The 21,496-nt window shown below is 37.7% G+C and overlaps 1 protein-coding gene across 1 annotated transcript; it reads left to right on the top strand.

Annotated features, from left to right (window-relative positions):
* Window positions 1–972: 972 nt before the first annotated feature.
* On the top strand, window positions 973–21,025 carry Ccnh (cyclin H). The gene is given in 12 exon segments (XM_038322095.1): window positions 973–1,219; window positions 2,328–2,450; window positions 4,621–4,694; window positions 5,780–5,990; window positions 11,314–11,477; window positions 13,910–13,984; window positions 16,469–16,487; window positions 16,489–16,519; window positions 16,522–16,573; window positions 19,802–19,830; window positions 19,833–19,861; window positions 20,987–21,025. Coding segments are annotated over 12 exon segments (963 nt in total). The 5' UTR covers window positions 973–1,102.
* The last annotated feature ends 471 nt before the right edge of the window (window positions 21,026–21,496 follow it).

Raw genomic sequence — 21,496 nt, 5'->3', positions numbered from 1 at the left:
CACAATGACAAATATGTTCATTTTTAATAACCACTGAAAATTTTCCTGTTAATTTCTTACTTCTTGGTGCTGTCTAATTTCCATTCGACATCATTAGTAGTGTCCCTGAGAGCAAGTTGTGAATTTACACGTTCTTATTCTAGGAAGACTAGAGCGTGTTTTTTCTGAATAAGCTCCATTCAGTAGCAGTGAAATGTGATCTAAAGGTAAGGTGAGGTGGGTGTGGTTATGCATGCCTGTGTTCACAGAACTTGAGAGGCTTAGAAAGAAGGGTCATAAGTTTGAAACCACCCTGAACTAAATAGTGACTTGTAGTACACAGTGAGACGTGTAAGGGCGAGTGGGGCAAGATGAGAGGGCAGGAAACTTGACTGCAGTTTATGCCAGTGGGGAGTTGAGTACTTTGCACTCTGCCTCTAAAAAAGAAAAAAGGGAACAAACAAAACAGTGAAGACTTTTGGAAACAATGTAAACTTGACATCCCAAATGCAATTTTGAAAGTCCTAATAACAAAAAACAAAAGGTAAATCTCTTAAACATTATGATAGTTTATTGTAAGATTCGTTTAAAGCAATACTGGAGATGGGAATACCAAGAACTATAAAACTATCTTCCACTTGGGCTTCAGAGATAGGAATACTAGGAGGAACAGAAAACCACGCAGAGAAAGGTCGTGTTAGCAGGAGCACGAATATGCATATCCGCCCTCTTCCCCGATTCCAGGGCGCCGGCTTTAGGCCTGAAAGACTTCAGCTTTGGGTGTGCACACACATCTTTTGGGGACCCTGTCACCACTCTGGAATCTTCCTCACTTTCTCGGTGCGGAGCCCAATCCGCCCTCCCGCGGCCACGCCCACTTTCTGACTCGGCGAGGCCACGCCCCTCAGACTCCCGCCCCGCCCAAGGCCTGGAGCCCCGAGGCTCCGCCCTCCCGCGCTGCGGAAACGCCTCAGCGGATGCCGGTACGTGACCGTGACGTCACGCGCGCGTCTCTGGTCCGGGTCGCAGTCTTGGCACGGTCGTGGTCGCGCGTGTTCGCGGTCTCCTGGTGCGTCGCTGTCGCTGTCCCTGTCCCGGTTTCGCCACCCGCTAGGACTGCACCATGTACCACAGCAGCAGCCAGAAGCGGCACTGGACCTTTGCGAGCGAGGAGCAACTGGCACGCCTGCGGGCCGACGCCAACCGCAAATTCAAGTGCAGAGCGGTGGCTAACGGGAAGGTGAGGTCCCGCACCCCTGCGCCCACGCGAGCGGCTGCGGGAACTTGGCGGCTTCTCCTGAAGTCCTCGCTTTGCCTGCAGGCGGGCGGGCAGGGAGCGCGGAGCGCGCTCCTGGCTGGAGCCGGTGCAGACGGACTCGGGACCCAAGCTGGCCGATGACAGGGACGACTAACTTCCTGGGAAATGGCCACAATTAAGCCCTGGGGGATGTCGAGTTTGTGCAGGACTCGAACTGGACACTTCTCCTGCAGGACGTCAGGACAAACCATTCTCAGTAGTTGTCAAGAGGGGCAAAGGATGGTCCGGCAGACACAGCCGCTGGGACCGAGTGGGAAGTCAATCACAGGCAGAGAAAATCATGGTCGTTGTGGGCAAAACTGTACCTGTGCTACTGGGATTGAAGAACGTAGCCAAGGAACTTGTAAACGGAAGGCTAAGGTTGAAACTCATGCCGAAACTGAAGGGAGTCTTTCCAAGACTTGAAATGGGGAAATGACTCTTTGGGTTTGCTGTCCATAAACAACCCTTACGCACAAGGTTGCACCAGGAAAGGAAGTAGACAGTTGACACAAGCCAGTTAGTTGAGCATGGTTTGATCTATGGTCCTCTCCCCAGGACTTCGTTCTGTTGTACTGACTTAAGGTGACATTATACTAGCTCCTACAGATTTCAAGTAAATAATATTTGCACTTCCAAAACAACGAGGTAGCAAATATACTGAGTCATTTGTTGCTGATTTCTTTAGATTGGGTGACAGAGTGACTGACTAATAAATGGGAATCGGGAGATTGCCAACTAATGAAAAAAGTATTGATTTACAGAAAATAGTATCAAACCTGGGAGCATATAGGTACATGCTCTGTCATGGTTGTTTAAAAATATCCAACTGATATTTTGGGAAATTGAGAGATGACGGTGTAAATTCAGGTTATTTATTTTGCTTATTTCCTAAAATATTTTGTGTAATGCTTAGCAAACGTACAAAGAGAAAAGTGGTGTGAAGTATTTTCCCTTTGTTGAAGATAGAAATCAATTTTAAGCAGGATGGAGAAGACGGTTTTACGATTAATTCAATGAATTTATGTTGAAATGTTTACTCTGTTTAAAGGTTCTTCCAAATGATCCAGTGTTTCTTGAGCCTTATGAAGAAATGACACTTTGTAAATACTATGAGAAAAGATTATTGGAATTCTGTTCGGTATTTAAACCAGCAATGCCACGCTCTGTTGTGGTAAGTCATGGTCGTGAAGTATAATGCCTTTAGCAAGCTTGTAAGAACTGAACTCTTCTAACTTTCCTGTGAAATTCTCTCTTTACTCTAGAAGACTCACCTTAGTTGTGCTTATTTTTGTCACATTTTTTTTCAAGTAGCAAAATTGTATTTATGTTAGAATTATCCTTTAGGTTAACGTAGTCTTAACTATAGAACTAAATAGGCCCCCAACTACATAACAGAAAACAAAAACAAAAAAACCTAGTTGTTTTTTTCTCATATTGTGGTCCAGTACAGGCATCTCATCAGGAAGTGGCTCTCTTTAGTCTTGACTAGAATCTCAGGCTCCTGCTCTCTCATGCCTCTAATGTTGGCTCACCTAGTAGTCCTCTGCTTCTGAGTGGACAAGAGGAAAGTCTGGAGAAGGCATATCCACTGTTTGAACTCTGGGCTGGAAATCAGCAGACATCCCACTAATTCTGTTAACAGACAGAAGCAAGACTGAGGAATGTGGCTTCTGCCTAGATGCTCATTTCCCTTGTCAAGGCCTGAACAGTAATGGATCTTAAGTGAAACTTGTGTATGAATCAGCTATAGTTTTTTTTGTAAATATTGATATATCCATACATGTATCAATATGAGTGACCCTCCTCCATCACATCCCTTGCCTTCCAGCTGCAACTTCTGCTCCAAGACCTTTTGAAACTTTCATTAGAAATTGTTAGAGCTTTATCTTTGGGCTTATTACTGGTTTCTTGGCAAGACAGTCTCAGGTCACATTGGCCTTGAGTTCATTATGTTCCAGAGAACGACACTGAACTTGTGATTCAATCCTTTCAATCTGACAGGCTTGTAGGCACTGCAAATCTGATATTATTTAGTACTGGAGTGCATGCACGCCTGGCAGGCACACTACCAACTGAGCTGTATCACAGGCTTAAATGGCTCAGGATTATTAGTTTATATGTTTCTGAGTGTTGTGTTTCCTACTAGAGAGAGTGGTCAGTGGTGAGAAGGAATAAGTAACTGGTATTAAAAAGCTAAACAACAAAGAAATAAAAAAGCTGGTGTTAAGGCTTGCTCTCTAAAGCACCTTTGCCTTGCTTATTACTCTCATGGCTAGTTAGTTGTAAAGATCAAGTATTAAAGGCTGTTTTTAAAGTGAATGAATAGAGAAGAAGTACCTAAGATCCTCCATTTTTATAGTAGAAAAAAAGGAAGAATATTTAAATACACATATTTATAGTTTATTTTTAAGTTGCAGACTTATCTGAGAGATGAAACAGTCGTGAACAGTATCAGATACAGTTGATTAGTTTCTATAATGAAATTTGGGTTTTGTCTTTTTTATTATAAGAGCTGTAGATGAGGTGGTAGGATTAAATTATCTCTTTGGGTCAAGCAATTCTTGAATGAATGTTACAAAATTTGTCTATACAATGAATACAATTTTTGTTGTTTAACATAAATTGATAGCAAATTTTAGTGAAGGATTTTTCCTGTTATCAGTTAAATAAATGGTTAATTTACTGTTTTGTCATGTGATTATAATAGTTGAAGCTTCAGGTAGTTCTTAGTTAAGTTTAGCCTCTGACCTTTGATAAATGTCTGAATAAATCAGGTAACTTGTGATATTACTTTATACAGATAGCAGTATTTTACTACTGTGTTAGAACATTGGAGTTTATTGGTATTTTTGAGACTCGCACAGTGGGCTTATGTATTGGATGGGATGTGTCAGGTGACACGAGGTGCTGCAGGTTGGCAGCAGTCATCATGGCTCACCACAGATCTGGAGTGACAGTCATTTTATTCCAAGATTGGGTAGCCTGTGATCACTTATTTTAAATGCTTAAATTTTTCTGATTTTAAGTATTCATGTTGCTCTGAATTCTGATAAACACACACACACACACACACACATTTTTAAATTCAGTGACTGCAGAAAGGATTGTTCTACATAGGCTGGGGACAAGTAGCTGAAACATAAAAGAGGCTCTTTTGATTGTGGTTTTTTGTTGTATTGAGTCCCAGTTTATTTTATACAAGCAAAATTCAGAAGTATTGGTGTGGAGACCCTTTTCAAGTAAGCCTGAGCATGAGTCAGTAATTTTTTCAAAATTTAACGTGGACTATGTAAGTAGATCCTGCTTTTATAGATGTATATATTTCTTTCTTTTAATCTTAGGGTACAGCTTGTATGTATTTCAAGCGTTTTTATCTTAATAATTCAGTAATGGAATATCACCCCCGGATAATAATGTGAGTATAAATTTGTCTTTTTGTTTTCATTGAAGATGTTTATAATGTGTGGACATTTGTCTGGGGGAAATATATGAGTTTATTGACTTAATTAAGGACAGTTTAGTCTTGATTTTTTTTCCTATTTGAGTGTAAGGTCTCCTTCCTTGCCATTATCTTCTATGTTGCTAATGGCATTTGAACTGCTATTTGTCTATTATTGACAGAATTTTTCTTAAGCTAGCAATTTTACTAATACCACTGTCAATGGCATCTTTATGCTCCCGATTGTTCAGGCTAAGGATCTTTTGTGGTAATTACTTTCTCCACTCCCATCAGTTTACAGATCCTGTAACTTCATATCAATTTTGGTTAAGAAAGGTATATTTTGTTTGTTCTCTTTGCTAAACTTATACTTACTAAAGACAAGGACACAATTAGTATAGGACTCATCCCCGAATTTGCTGCCATTCATGCTTCTGTTTTGTTTTTGTTTTTCCCACTCTATTCTCACCACCTTTATTCTGTTTACTCTATTTTCCAACCCTGTTCTCAGCACTCTGTTCTCAGGCCTTTATTCTGACTAGCTTCTGAAAGCTGTGAGCCGTGGCCTTCCTACTAGTTCCCCTCTCTGAACTTAATTTAGTACTCAGGTGCACTTCCTGCTTGTCCATAAACTGGTAACTCTACTCAAGGAACTTGAGACTTCTACTGACGACCTTCTGCAATGTTAATTATGTTACCTGTCTTCTTTGGTCACAAGGTACATACATGTGTACTATTCTGTTTTTAAATTAACTCTTCATTTATATTTCTTGATATATACTACTTTTATTCTTTATTTTGTTCCAAGTTTCTGGCTGAATTATATGAAGTTAATGTTGGCTAGATGCTGTAGCAGTATTAGATGATGGCTCTACTTAACTTAGCATTTCTCTTAAGTCCCCTAATGAATAAAAGTTTGAAGAGAAAATCATTTTAACTTACATTTCATTTTTTTTAATGTCCTGCAGTGTCTAGTAGAGTCACATGTAAATATTAAACAATGTACAAAGTACTTTAAGGAATATTTAGGTATTTCTGCCCTCCATTATTTCTTCATGTAGGCTCACTTGTGCATTTTTGGCCTGCAAAGTAGATGAATTCAATGTGTCTAGTCCTCAGTTTGTTGGAAATCTTCGAGAGAGTCCACTTGGGCAGGAGAAAGCACTGGAACAAATTTTGGAATATGAACTACTACTTATACAGCAGCTTAATTTCCACCTTATCGTCCACAATCCATATCGACCGTTTGAAGGCTTCCTCATTGATATAAAGGTAAACTTTCTGATAGGAAATGAGCTAATCTATGTACTCTTTTATTATTCTTTGCTAAAAAGAACTGAAAACTAACTAGTAATATCCTAAATGGTACAATATATTTGCAACTTGAGAGTCTGTGCTGGCTTTTCTAGGGTATTAGTGTTCAAACTTTAATGTGCCTTAGAGTCCACCTGAAGAGTTTATTATCTTAGATTGTTAAATAGGAATTTCCAGGTTTCTGGTTTATTAATCTGGTGTAGGAGATTGTGAGTTTATAGTAATGCTCTTAAAGAATTATGGTAACTCTTCTAATTGATGTGTATTGTCATAGATCTGGGCCTAGAGACTTACAGAACCTTAAAAAGGTACCAACATGGAACTAAATTATAAATGGCTCCTATTTTTAATGTTTTATGAACTTAGGTCACAAATATAAGCACCAAAATTATAAGTAAATAGCTGAGTCCTCAGGAAGTTTAGGCTCCAGGATCACTTGAACCTGGAAGTATGAGACTAGCCTGGCAATGTAGTGATACTGCATCACTAAACATGTAACACAGATATGTGCATGTTTTATGTACAGAACTTATATTTATGTATTTATATGTGCCATGTATTGATACATAGGTAAATATTGACATAGTCAACTTAAGTTGTTGAAAAGTCTAAGTAAGGTTGAAGAGAAGTCAAGAACTGGTTTTTCTCAGTTAAGCAGCTATGGATATTGTTTATGCTACATATGTTTGAGCATTCAGCCTAGAAAGAAGACAGTACATGACAACTTTCATAGGCCTTACAGTTTAGTGTGTTAGATAGCTATTAGTGTACTAAATTTTATAGAGGGAACTATAAATACTCCATAAGAAGATGGTCAGTTGAAAGGCAAGGAAGACATTGTTGAGAAAGCATCACTTGAAGTGAAATTTAAATCAAGTGTAGGAATTAGGTGCCAAAAGAACATCCCACCAGAGACCTTCCTAGCAGGCAAAAAGAGGGCTTTCCTTCTTCCATGCCCTGTAAAAGCTTCCAGCAGAAGGTGTGACACCCATTAGAGGCAGATCTTTCTACCTTAAAAGATCTGGTAATGGTGTATATTCCTACTTCAAAAGTCTGGATTAGACAGGGATCTTCCCCCTTCAAATGATTTCATTAAGCAGAAATTTCTCACAGATGTGCCCAGCCATTTTTGGCTTCATTTAATTCCTGATGTAGTCAAAACAGCCATCACAGCGTCTGATAAGATTGGACATCTGTATGTGTCATGCATTGTGCAGAGAGGGGTAACAGTGAGAACTGTTCATGGAAAACATTTAAAGGGCAGCTGAGCAATGAAGAAACTCCTAAGGGACTAAACTTATACAGGGTTGTAGGGTTCATAGGAAAACTAAGGGAGTAGAGTGTGCTTTTTGTAAGAAAGCACAGCAGCTTTCTAATTCTGCTCAGATCAGGCAAAGAAAAAGTAGGTTAATAATGTTTGCTGAATTTAGTACCAGAAAGGTCATTTATGATTTTGTTGAAATTTGTCTTTGAAGTGTAGAAGGAAAAGAAGAAGATTGGTGGCTTTGTGGGGATAAATTAAAAGAGAACAGACTCTAGAGGTGGTTTACCAGTAAAGAGACTTAACAGGGTTCAATTTCCAGCACCGACATGGCAACTCATAGTTGCCTGTAATTCCAGTTCCAAGGGATCCAGTGCCTTCTTCTGTCCCTCTTGAGCATCAGGCATGCATGTAGTGCACAGACGTACATACATGCAGGCGCATGTAGTGCACAGGCGTACATACATGCAGGCGCATGTAGTGCACAGGCGTACATACATGCAGGCGCATGTAGTGCGCAGGCGCATGTAGTGCACAGGCGTACATACATGCAGGCAAATACCTATATATACTGTATGCATCAAAATAAATAAAATTTTTAAAAATTATAATGAAAAGGAAGGAGAGCCCCAGAACTCAGAATTTTGTCTGGCCATCTTGGGCTACATAGTAAGATCCTGTCTAGGAAGGGGAAAATAGGAGGAAAAAAGTGTGCTTATTATAATGTTTTCTTAATGACTAGATACATTTCGAGACACTAGATGAATATGTTATTGTGTGAATTATATCACTGTCTTCCACCTTTATTGTCCTTGGCTAAGTGCTACATCCATGGAGCAGTCATGTGTTCTCATAACAGTGGCTCTGTTACTTGATTATGGGCCTGCATGATGTATTTTATAATTAGAGTTATTATTAGTAAGTAGAATATGCTCTAAAATAATTACAATATATAGTGTAGCAGTAACATAGACCAGTAACGTAGTTGCTTATCCTTTTTCAGAATTTTCTAATGTATATACTTGTGTCTTACGCTGAATTGTAGTCTTGTTTGCACAAGTATCACTACAAACATACTTGTTATGGATGTGAAATCACTAAATAGTAGGAAATTTTCAGCTGCATTAGAGCCTTGTAAACTCCTGTCTCTTACTATTAAAAGAAAAACTGTTTTGTGCTCTAGAGATGGATACTTTGCATTGGTATGGATTTTGGTTTATTGATACAAGCTTTAGGTCAATTTTGTTATATATAATTTCTGCTCTTGATTAAGACATTGTATTTGTGCAGTTCATTTAAAAACGCAATGTATAATTAAGAAATACAGGTTAATAGATAATCATCTGTAATAGTCAAGATTATAGTCATGTTAGTTAGGTTTTCTAGATAGATTGATTTTAGTTAGTTAGGTATTCTTCACATCTTTCAGAGACCTTCAGAATATGGCATTTAAATGTTTTAAGAACTTAGGACTTTTCATAACAATGAGACACATCTGCTCCTGGCAGCACCAATCTACTTCAAGAGGAAGATGGGCATCGAAGAGTCTCATTATAGAGTTTGCTAGCCATTTGGGCAAGAAACTGCTCTTGCCTGGACTGTTTGATGAACTGAACATGCAGGACCCACAGAGAGATGACTGCTAAACTTGCCTAAAGGTGAGATAATCCTTCGAGGTTCCTGCTTCATGAAAGAGTCTGCTAGACATTCTGCAGGACACAGAAAATTGTGACTGGCAAACTGCCAATATAGATGGAACTGTCTTTGAAATTTCCTGCTTAGTAGAAAAGTCTGTGGATATTATGGGCCTGTGGGCTGAGGATGGATGCCCCAACGGTACAGAAGTTTGGGTGACTGTCCAGGCAGCAAGATGTCTCTGTCAATTTTGTAGCACAAAACTTAAATATGTAACTTCATTAAACAGTTTCTCTTTGAAGTGGAAAGAGGTAAGATGGAAGAAATACTGAATGTAAAAGTGTTTAGTTTTGCAGAAAAGATTGACACGTTTCAATACTGATCCAAGGAGCTAGTAATAAAAAGAAAAAAGACTAAGGAGGAAGCAGAGACCATATAGTAGAGGTATGGATTATGAACAATATACAGGAGATTAGCATGGGGTTTGAAACGGTACAGTTGTCCTTAGAAAGGCAGACAAGCTTTTGTGTTGACATGAGGAAGGGAGAGTCTGTATGAAGATGCTGTTGTTGTATCTGGGGATTTGGTGGAAATAGTGCTTTTCCTTTTTAAATGCAGAGATAATTTTCCACAGAATGATGATTTTAAGGTCTAGCAAAGACATTAAGGTAGAAAATACTAACCACCATCAGTAACAAATGGAAGAACAAATTTTCTAGGAAAACATCATATTTGTAGACAAAACTGAGAGACATACCAAGATGAGTGAATTTGGGTTTATAGTAGTATCCCAAGACCGCTTTTGTAGATTTTTCTGGCAGTGCCCAGAAATCAAAAGTATAGAAATTGGATTCATGTACTGATGTAGGAGGGTCATCTGTCTATGCATTAATTTCATTGGTTAATAAAGAAACTGCCTTGGCTTTTTGATAGGGCAGAACTTAGATAGGCGGAATAGACCAAACAGAATGCTAGGTAGAAGGCAGTGAGGCAGAAGCTCCACACACATTAATAGAAATGGGTTAATCAAGATGTGAGAGTTAGCCAGTAAGAGGCTAGAGCTAATGGGCCAGGCAGTGTTTAAATGAATACAATTTGTGTGTTGTTATTTCGTGTGTAAAGCAAGCCGTGTGGGAGCTGGGTGGGACGAAAAGCAGGCCTGCTTGTCTCATCACTACAGTGTACTGTTGAAATTGGTGCTTGCTGCCTTTCCACAGGAACTGAGCTCAGTTCCCAGCACCCATGTCTGGTGGTTCACAATTAACTGTTACTCCAGCTGCAGGAGATCCAACCCTTTTCTGTTTCTGTGGGCACTGTGCATGATGCATGAACTCACACAAACACAGATAAAAGTAAAAATGAATCTTAAAAAGTACAGGAAAGGGGCTGAAGAGATGGCTCAGAGGTTAAGAGCATTGCCTGTTCTTCCAAAGGTCCTGAGTTCAATTCCCAGCAACCACATGGTGGCTCACAACCATCTGTAATGGGGTCTGGTGCCCTCTTCTGGCCTGCAGACATACACACAGACAGAATATTGTATACATAATAAATAAATAAATATTTTTTAAAAAAGTACAGGAAAGAAATGATTGAAGACTCTGATAAGTGAGATCAGGTAGAAGGACCATTGGGGTATGAATCCTTGTGGTTCCATTATTTCAGGGTCAAACATTTGGGGGAAATGACTTGGCCATGTGTGGCTCCACATTTGAACCTGATATTTACAGGTTGTCTTACTGCTTCAGGACTTGACTATGAGCATCTGAAGTCAGTCTGAGGGATTGAGACTTAAGTAATTGACAGGTGCTATAAGATTTCGTGTGCATAGTCTAAATACATTTCTTTAGCTATTTGGAAAGGCTGATGGATCCAAAATCATTTCCATTTATTTTTCCCAACAGTATACATTAGGACAAATTTTCTATGACCGTGATAAGGTACAACAATTCCTAATTTGACATTACAATTGCCTGTATTGCCTGGTTCGACTTTACCTGAAAATAATACATCTTGGATCTGCCTTGAATGCAGTAGAAACTCTAGTAGCCTACCCATCTAACTTTGAAAAGGACTAAATTTGAGAATAGTATTAAGTATTACTGTCTTGAAGCATGTGTTTCTGTTTTGTTCTTATTTCTAATTATGGTTCTGGTTGCAAAAGTGTTTGAAAGCCATATCAGAGAAAACAGAATGAAATGTTGAGAATTTGATATCTATAATTAAACTACATTCAATTAGTACAGGTTAGTTTTTGGGACATAGGAAAGGAGCTACTTTCAATAATCATTCTTTGTTAAGCCCCTGCTAGTTGCTGTATGTTTTTTAATGGTCAATGATCTTCAGTAAACTCTCAGAAATGGTGACATCTGTATACTTTCTTTCTAGACTCGATACCCCATGTTGGAGAATCCAGAGATTTTGAGGAAAACAGCTGATGATTTTCTTAGTAGAATTGCATTGACAGATGCTTATCTTTTATACACACCTTCACAAATTGCCCTGACTGCCATTTTATCAAGTGCCTCTAGGGCTGGAATTACTATGGAAAGGTATCGACTTGTTTATGTTAATTCAAATTTAAGTTTTACATCTTAGTAGAGTCTGAGTTTTTAAGTAGGGTTCATTAGATGATTGTCTTTGTATATATGTCTTATATCAGCGAAGTTTCATGACTGAAGAAATGAAATTGCCTTTAAAAAGGTATTTAATAAAGTACTGTTGAGCTAAAAGAATACATTTCTGACTAAGGTAGAAGTGAACAGGTAGTTTTGGAAGACAACTATAGCTGTATGACAGATTTACAAGTTGATGAACTTGTAAATACAGCAAATCTGCTTTGTTGTATCATTCATGTGTTGTAGAGCATGTGTAACATTCAGTAAGGATTTGTAGAAGTAATGTCTTAGGGTATATCCACATGAAAATTGAAGTTAAGCACATACACGGAGATGCAGACATTTCAATGAGTACTTTATGTGAATTAAATCCACTTGGTTTTTTAATATTATCTTATGCATATATTAATTCTTAAACTTGTAACAGTACTATAGGTATATTACTAGAGAGCTAGAAGAATAGTAAATTAGAAATATTTATTATATTCCAGTTATTTTCCAAATTATACTACTTTTTATTGTTTATAATTTATCTTATGACAATGTTTTTTATTTCATATTTATAAATAGCTGAAGGAGGTAAAATTTTCTAAGCTTAAACTATCTTATATACTTACAGTTTCAAAATACAGTAGTAAGACAGTAGCAAACATGAACAGATGTAGTTTTTGGCTTCCCTCATTGGGAATATTTCTTATTATTATAGAAGTACCAATATTCCTGACCCTCAGATACCATATTTTATGTAAGGCAGCATATATACCAAGCTAGCTTTATATAACTTAAATAGTTATAAATTTTGAAACACATTTGCGTCTAGGGTAAGGGATTGTGACCACTTGTTATCTATGTATACGTGTAAATATGTGCCATGAGGAGAAGTGCCTGTGAAGACAAGCAAACGGTGTCAGATCCCTAGAGTAGAGTTAGGTAGTCAGGAGCTACCAGGTATGGGGTCTGGGAACCAGACTTGGGTCTCTAGAAGAGCATTGCATTATCTCTTCAGCCCCAAGTACAACTCTATGTAGATTTAATCCTATAATGAGTTATAGCCCATTTATTTACTAAGCAAACATTTAGTGAGCTTCTGCTATGTTACACTTAGGAATACAAGAATGAAACCCTGCACTAAATAGGAAAGACATCTATGTCAGTAATTGACTTGTCTTCTTAGGTGTGGAGCCTCTGTAAGAGATTCTAGCATGTAGGAGATGGAAACAGGAATGTCAGGTGTTAAAGGTTGTCTTCAAATGCTATAATGAGTTCTAATTGGGCTACATGAGACCCTGCTTAAAAAAAAAAAATAAATAAAGCAGGGCGGTGGTGGCGCACGCCTTTAATCCCAGCACTCGGGAGGCAGAGGCAGGCGGATCTCTGTGAGTTCGAGACCAGCCTGGTCTACAAGAGCTAGTTCCAGGACAGGCTCCAAAGCTACAGAGAAACCCTGTCTCGAAAAAAAACAAAAAAAAAATTAGAATGATATAAAACTGAAGAATAAGAAGAAACTAAGGAAGATGGCAAAGCTGTAACAAGACGGGGAATAAATGAAAATTAGTTAATATGTAACATTATTACCAAAACCAAAGTTTCATATAGTTTAATCTAGATAGTTTAAGATACTCCCAATAACAGTTCTTAAAACTCTTTATTCATAACCTATTTATCTGGGAGAAAAATTACTTTTCATATTTATGTCTCAAAGATCTAGGATCATTTGGGATTATAGCACCAATACATGATGTATTTGCATGTAAAATTTCAGAGGAACTAAAATTTAAACAAAATGTAATTCGGGTTTATAAAACACTCATAGAAAGATTTTAACATGTTTGCTTTGGACTTGATAAGATGTAATAGAATTACAAAGCATAAGATGATATCTTGTTGATAGATTTCTTGTTAATGCTCAAATTTAGCCACAGGTAGAGTGACATTGTTACTGAGGGGACCGTATTCTGTATCTTCTACCTTTGATCTTAGTTAATCTGTCTACAGCTCACACTCCTCATGAATCACACAAAGTTAGGCTGAGAGAATACCTATATTGAACATTTAATATAAAATGATAATATTGGTGATTGGTACTGTTATTTTATCTCTGAAAGGCTATACATAATAAAATTTAAATAAACTTTGAACAGTACACATCTCTTAAGCTAGCAAAAAATGGTAGTAAATCTTTCAGACTATAATAGCTGTAGGTTTTAGTACTGTGGAGTTTTCCAACATTATGTAATATTTTTTAAGTAAGTAATTTAAAAAACTGCACTTGATAAATAAACATGGAGGAAAATAATTTATGCCTTGTCTTTTCAATGTGCTGTGTGATTTCAATGAGTTAAAATGCCGTTTTTTCCCTTCAATAGCTATTTATCAGAGAGTCTGATGCTGAGAGAAAATAGAACTTGCCTGTCACAGTTCCTGGATATAATGAAAAGTAAGTGCTATTAGCAGAGCTGCTCTCTAAGTAAATGTTTTGGTATTTAATGTGCAGTGGTAGATTGTTGTTTACATTTACTTTTATTGAATTACTGTGTCATGATGCATTGAAGGTACACTGGTGAGAATAAATAAAAGGTATATGGAAGGAAATCCTTTTTATATGTAAAAAGAGAATTTGACTATCAGATTTAGAAAAGACCTAGTCAAAACAAGATTCTTTTAAAAGTATCTCCAAATATGTGAGAGACATTCAGACCCAAGGGAACTAACTGCAAGGTAAGTTTACAAAATGACAGATATTAACTAGTTGATATTTTGTTACTAATACAAAGACAGTCATTTTCAAGTGGAGTTGAGAGGGATGAAGTGTCAATTTCAGAAGACACTGACGGTTACATCTTGGAGTTTGATAAAAATGTAGCTTATCAGATGAGCCTGGATTAGGATTTGGTGGTAGAGCTCATCTGGCATGTTCCAGTTTTGGTTCAGACCCTAGCACCAAAACAACAACAACAACAAAATCACTACCACCACAACAGAAAACCATGACAGGTGCTGCTAAAACAGTGGCCCCAAGAGGAGGTCTACATCTTAATCTTTGGAACCTAAGCTGCAGGTGGTGACGAGTTACTGAAGAGATGAGTCCTCGTGAGCAAAAGGTAGAGAGAAATTTGTGACAACCGTAAAAACAGTGTCATGACAGCAAAAGAGGTGCAGTCTTGGCCTTCAAAATTGTAGCGGTCTAACAAAAAACCAGAGTGCTGGCAGTCACCAGAAATGAACAAACAGAATAGATTTTCATCAGTGCCTCCAGGCAGAATTTAGCTCTTTGCCAATACTATGATTTTGACTCAGAGAAACAGATTTCAGATTCCTGGACTCTATAAAGAGTGAGAGAATACATTTTGTTTCTTTAATACATGAACTTAGTGATAATTTTAATAGTAGCCTTGGGAAACTTTTAGAAAGACTTTTGATGACACATAATAAAACTTAGTAGTGCTGGTGTTGAGAATCAGCTTTAGAAATTCTGATTAGAATTTCTGCTTAGTTGACCGGCACATAATACACACACGAACAAACACATATATAGCATATATATCACTCATATGTGTTTTTGAGAATGTAGCCCAGGCGGACCTAAGCTTGGAAATCTCTTGCCTGTATCTCGTGAGAGTAGAGATTGTAGGATATGCCACCATACTCAGTTTCTTCGTTACCATGTCTTGGCAATTATTTCATAGCTACTGAGATGTACTTCAGAGGTAAAGGCTTACTCGCCTTTTAACCAGTAAAAACACAGGATTGCAGACCTTATTTAGGTGATAGCAAATGTGTATACAATTTTAATGTTTATTTTTAAAAACTGGGAGTCAAGGTATGCAGCTTCTCATGCCATGGTTTGCTCTTTGATTGAAGTGATTTTGGAGTAATGGAGTAAATGTTTAGATTTCTTTTCTTTGCATAAACTGTAAGTCTTCATATTTACCATAGAGGGTTCACTTCCAAAGCTCATTGTGATTTGTAATAGTATTCCCTAACAGTTAGGTAGAGGAAGATAAATAAGGGCAATACACTGCTAATTTGAAGCTTAACATTTAATACTGGTTCTCATCTTTATTTTGTTCCACTTTAAATAAATATGAACATAAGGATACTGTTTCAGAAAATACTCAGCTTTAATATGAAGGTGTGTGTATTATGTATGTGTATATATATATATATATAACACATACATAATACACACATAACATACATATGGTGGGACAGGGACAGATATTGCACTAAAGATGTTGACATAAATACCGATTTCCAGTTTAGTTACCAGTCTGAAGCACATGACCACACAATAAGTCCCTGGACTTACTCATGTTTTCCTAAAAAAAAATCTTGAAATTTTTATTTAGTTTATTAAGTTGAAAAACCATTAGAGCATATTTATTACCAGAGACATCCTTTTTTTTAATTTCTTTTTTTATAGTTAGGGTTTTTGGTAAAAAAAGGTATATTCTTAGGCCACTATCTGTTAATGAATATCATTGGGTGACAGAATAAAGAATATTTACTAAATCACATAGAGATTACTTCAAATCCTAAATTGAGCAAAATATAAACATGGATAGGTACTTATAAAAATACTACCTAAATCATACAGCATGCTTATATTTACGCCATATATAATGAAATGAATAGCCGATACTATTACTTGAACTTAAAAGACTAGTGCTTCTTGATTTTCAATATAGAATGCAAATCTGTCTTTTATTTCCTAAAGCAGTGTATTTTCCTTTCTTATATGAAGCAAGATTTTGTCTTTTGAGACAGGCTGTTCCTGAACTCCCTCTGTATATCAGGGTGGCCTTAAACTCAAGAGCTATGCTGCCTCCGCCTCTGCCTCTGGAGTGTAGACATAAGGCATGTACCACACACCCAGCTTAAAACAACATATTAAATATTTCTGTATCTCTATATTAGGCATCGAGAAACCTAGTAAAAAAGTATGGAGCCACCCAGATCTGAAGAAGTTGCTGTTCTGAACAGAAGTTAGAGCGATGTCATTCTGCTGACCTTGCGCTTAATGTGGTTACGTAAGTAGTCATGACTCCAAAGTTATGTTCATAAAGTCATTGAGTTCAACTTTATGTAAAATTATTTACTGGTACATAAGTTTTTTAATCTCAGGACCTAAATCAGATATATATATTTCAATTTAGTATACTGATTTTGCTTGTGCCGGGAGTTAGTGAAACCCAGGGTCTGTTCTCATCCCCTAGACTGGCCTGCCGCTGTGTACATTCTAGCCGGAGCAAACACAAGGAAGAAGTATTAGGCTTTCATCCCACAGTTCTGATTCCGATCATTACTGTGTAACTTGCTTTCTTTCCACTTCATGGAATTACTGGGAGTCAGTTTTCTATGAGATCCTTAACTTTCATTTTTTTTTTTAGCCAACCTTATAGTTGGTTTGACAAACAAGTATACTGTTTTAGACTAATCTTTGTTAACTAGTAAGGAAACTTGGCTCATTCTGTTGAGGAAGCAATAAAATGTACTGTTAAGTGCTTTCTGGAAGTATAAGAGCATACTTAATTTCTCTTAATTTATAGGCTAATGTGGAATTTACCATAAATCTGTTATGCTCTATATAAAAGATCCCGAGATTTAACTCTTTTTAAGCATGTCATCAGGAAATACTGCAAGTAAAAGAATTTATCTTTTGTGGACTGACTCCAAAGTTCTGTATTATTAACATGTAATGGGAATTAGCTGAAGAACAGAATTATGAAAGACAATACTAACAAATAATGTATGGAAAGCTGAAGAGCATACAAGGACTTCAGTGCAAGGCAGCCAGACTTCATTCCTTAAGGACTACTCAATGGTTGTAAAAAGTGTAATTATAGGATTGTTGTCTTAAAGCTGTGGCTTCCAGTAAATCTTGAAATCTTTAGGTTGTTTCAGTATCGTATTTCTGATATGAAGCCCAGCACCCACCAATCTATCCCCACCTGTTTTTTTTTTTTTCCCTAGATGTAGTTACTAGAATACTGAATGCCCTTTAGTTAATGAAATTATTTTGTTTTCATTCTGTGGCAGAAAAGTTAAGTGGCTATGGCAGAAACTCTGTGTGAGTCTCCCTCTTCCTCGGGGATCCTTGGCCATCAGCCCATGAGGGAGGAGGGAGCAAACATGAACAGAAATAGCCCTCCGGGAGACTGCTTCAGTGTTACAGCTCACCTTTATTCCAGAGTAAGACACACATATAAATGGGAACAGCAGCTGGCGCATCAACTCATTTGCATTTGGCAACAGGCTCGTATCAGACAGCTGGAGCACCATTCCTAGTTATCAAATGGACAGTAGGGGGGAAGAGTATCTGCAGGGATCTGTGTCAAAAACCACACTTGAGGTAGGTAGGTCAGACATCCAGGTTTAAGGACAGCTTCCTGATAAGGTCAGGCTTCCGAGCCTAGAACCTATTTAGGTAGGGAGGGAACCCTGCTAGAAAGGGTTCCTCCATTTTGCACTGGACCCAGAGAGTTGTCTGGACATGGACTGCAGACTTAAGTGCAGGGTACTCCAACTTGTAAGGCCTGCAAACCCTGAAGTACTTACGAACGTGTCCTCCTCATTGGCCCATTCAACTGCTAAGTTCTGTTCTAGCTATAATAGAATGGGTTATCACCCAAAATTTCAGTTACACAGAGATTACATTTTACTCCAGTTCCCATTTTGTCTTTGTACTCTACCAAGGAATTCTACATTCCGTTGAAAGTGTTTTGAGTATTCTTTGTATAGGAAAAACTTACAAAAATATTACAGACATAGGTGTTTTTTTTATAAAATACAACCAAATTTCTACACAACGTAAAATAGACGTTAAACATTATAATTTTAAATTTTATTAGATTTAGTGGTCAAAGTCTGTCGATTGTTGTGTAGTTTCTAAGTACAAAGGTCTGTTCTGTTCATCTCAGTGCAGGCTGAAAAACAGTTCAGACACCACAACGTAACACAAAGAATAGGATTGTTTGCTCTATTTTCATTATACATTAACTGTATTCTTCTGTGTCACTCATTGAATAAAAACCAAAGCTCCCTTTGACCAAACTGCAAATCTGAATCATGGCCTCTCAGACGTAACTTACAGATGGGTCTATTCTCTGCCAATCTTTTCTGTGTATAAAGAAGGAAATACTTTGTGTGTCCATGTCATGCAGTTATATTACTAATCTTACTCTTGCCAGTCTGAGTAAAAAAAAAAAAAAAAAATAACCTTGATCGTTTGCATTAACCCAATCTCTATGAATACTGTGTTTACAGTTTGATAGCCATTTTTTTTATGTTTGGGTCTGATCATCTTTATTCTTTACTCTATTCTCACCTTAAATTTTTAGTAGTTATTTTATCTATAGTTTTTCACTACTTTGATACTTGCTTTTTTAATAAGAAATGTTTATGAAGGTAAGGTTTTCCCCTCCATAGTAGTTTTGTATAGTTTGCTTTGAATATTCATGGTTTTCTTAGATGACAATTTTTTCTCATAGGTAAATTCAAAGATGTAGCAGTTGATTTATTTATTGTGTTTGAGTACAGATGTTGAGTGGGTGCCTGTGTGTAGGGCAGAGGACAATCTATACGAGTCCTCTTTTTCCAATGGGTTGGGAGAAACTTAGGCTGTCCAGCTTGGTGTCTAAACCCAGTGAACTTGTCACCAGATGTGTGGAGCCAGTTTTGCCTCTCTGCTTTAATCACTGATGTATTGATACCATTCTTAATACATAGCTTTTATACTGTGCCTTTTTATTGTGCTAGGCGTGAGACCTAGTGGACCTCAAACTCTTCCTCCTAGCCTCACCCACTCAAGTTGTTCACATTTCAGGTGTGTACCACCACTGGGCTCCACTTTAGTATGCTTTTATGATAACTGAGGCAAGATCTTCCAACACATTTTTCCTCTAGATTCTCCTTGCATATGCTCACTGTAAGCTCAGGATATCCCAAAATTCATTAGAGTAACTGGTACTGGTAATCTTTGCAGGTTCTTGCTACAATGGATTAAGTATTGCTTTTATAGTTACAAATAACCTCTTTCCAGTTTTTAGTGCCTGTTATTCAGTAAAGAAATATTTTTGCTTTTGAAGATGAGGTCTCCCTGTGTTAACCTAGGCTAACCTGAACGTAAGGCAGTAACTCAGTTTGAGTGTTGGCATTATAGCTGTGAGCTACCATATTGGGTTATAGCTCACATATCCTTGCTGGTCCCTATTTTATATTGTTTGCCACCATCAGTTTTGCTAATTGCTTAATTATAGGAAGAAGAGGAAAGGCTATGAAGATGATGACATGTGTCAAGAAACTTCAAACAAGAAGAGGTAGTTTACTCCTAAAGGCAAACTTTTATATAATTTTTCCATTTTTCTGTCATGACCTAGTAAGATGTACTGTTATGGAGTAGTGTAGCATTATAGACAGGTGGGCCATGCATGGTTTTTTTTGGGGGGTGTGGGGGGGGGGTGGGGGGTGAGACAGGTTTCTCTGTAGCTTTGGAGCCGTCTGGAACTAGCTCTTGTAGACCAGGCTGGCCTCAAACTCACAGAGATCCACCTGCCTCTGCCTCTGGAGTGCTGTGATTAAAGGTGTGCGCCAGCACCGCCCGGCTCAGGGGGCATGAGTGTTTTAAACACTGTCGGCTGTGTAGCTCAAACTGGTCTTGAATGCCCAATACTCTTACTTCAGTCCTCCAACGAGTATCTCTGAAGTTTGAAATTACAATTTTTTACTCACACTCTTTTATGTGCAGTCTGAATTAAGAAAACAGAACAAAACAAAAAGAAAGAAAACTTTATTTGAAAGATTTATTTTGGGTACCAGTCAGGGTGGTTTAGAATCCACAACAGGAGGAAGGTCCGCAGAGGGGAGAGAGCACTTGTGGCAGTTGCTGTTACAGGGTGCTTGACCAGGAAGGAGAGGACTCTGCTGGCTTTTTTTTTTTTTTTAAAAAAGGGATTTGGTTTTTTTTTTTTTTTACACTACTGTATGAGACAGTTCTAAAATTTGAAGAGTCCTTCCTATGTTAGAAGGCAGTGGTGCTAAATTTAATCTCTTATTCTCAAAGGATTCTTCCCCCTTGCCTTATCCCAGTTTTTAACTGTCTCTGAAAGTCAAAGATCAATAAGGAGAGGCAAAAGGATCGCCTTCATAGAACTCCTACTTAGAGTGGGTGGCTGAGTCCTGTCATAAAAGTCAGGAGCTGAACTTAGTAGCACTCTCCTGCAGTCCTAGTCCTTGGGAGGCAGGAGAACTTAAGGCTGGCTGCAGCCCCAGGAGGTCTCGATAGATAGATAGATAGATAGATAGATAGATAGATAGATAGATAGATAGATAGATAGATAGATAATCAAATCTACAGTAGGCTGTTGCTAGTCAGCATTTTCTTAGAGGGAAGTAAGAAAACTGGTCACTGCGTCAATGGTTCCCTTACCACATTTTCCCCGTAGGAGGAATGGACCGATGATGACCTGATAGACTCTCTGTAACCATTCGAAATGACTGCGGCAGTGCTAAGCAACACAAGTAGGAAGCATGTGTGACATTTAACTTTCTTTTTAGTACAATGTGAAAACGTCAAAATATATTAAACCTTTCCAATTATAGTTTTTCTTTGTGATTGCTTTAGATAAAATGTAACTTCAAAAGAGGCTGAACACCATTTATTTTGGATAATCGTAACTAAGATTAGTAGCAAAATGTCCTCCTATGGTGGCCAAAGTCATACTGCAGTGCGCTTCCTTATGCTGTTTTGAACAAAATGTGATTAAACAAACCTGTCCATTTAGAAGAAATACAGAAAAACCAAACTTAGTAACAGTAAATCTTAGAAGTGCTAAGGAAATAGTTTTCATTCTCAGAAGGTCTTACAAATGGCTTTTCAAAATGTTTCTTCGATAGACTGAACTATTTATGAATTACTGCGAGCTATAGAGTATATTGGGCAGTTATTTAGTGCT

This window comes from Arvicola amphibius, chromosome 3 (genome assembly GCF_903992535.2).
Source record: "Arvicola amphibius chromosome 3, mArvAmp1.2, whole genome shotgun sequence".
In the NCBI taxonomy this organism is placed as follows: Eukaryota; Metazoa; Chordata; class Mammalia; order Rodentia; family Cricetidae; genus Arvicola; species Arvicola amphibius.
Note: the sequence above shows the minus strand (reverse complement) of the source record. Positions and strands in the feature narration are given on the sequence as shown.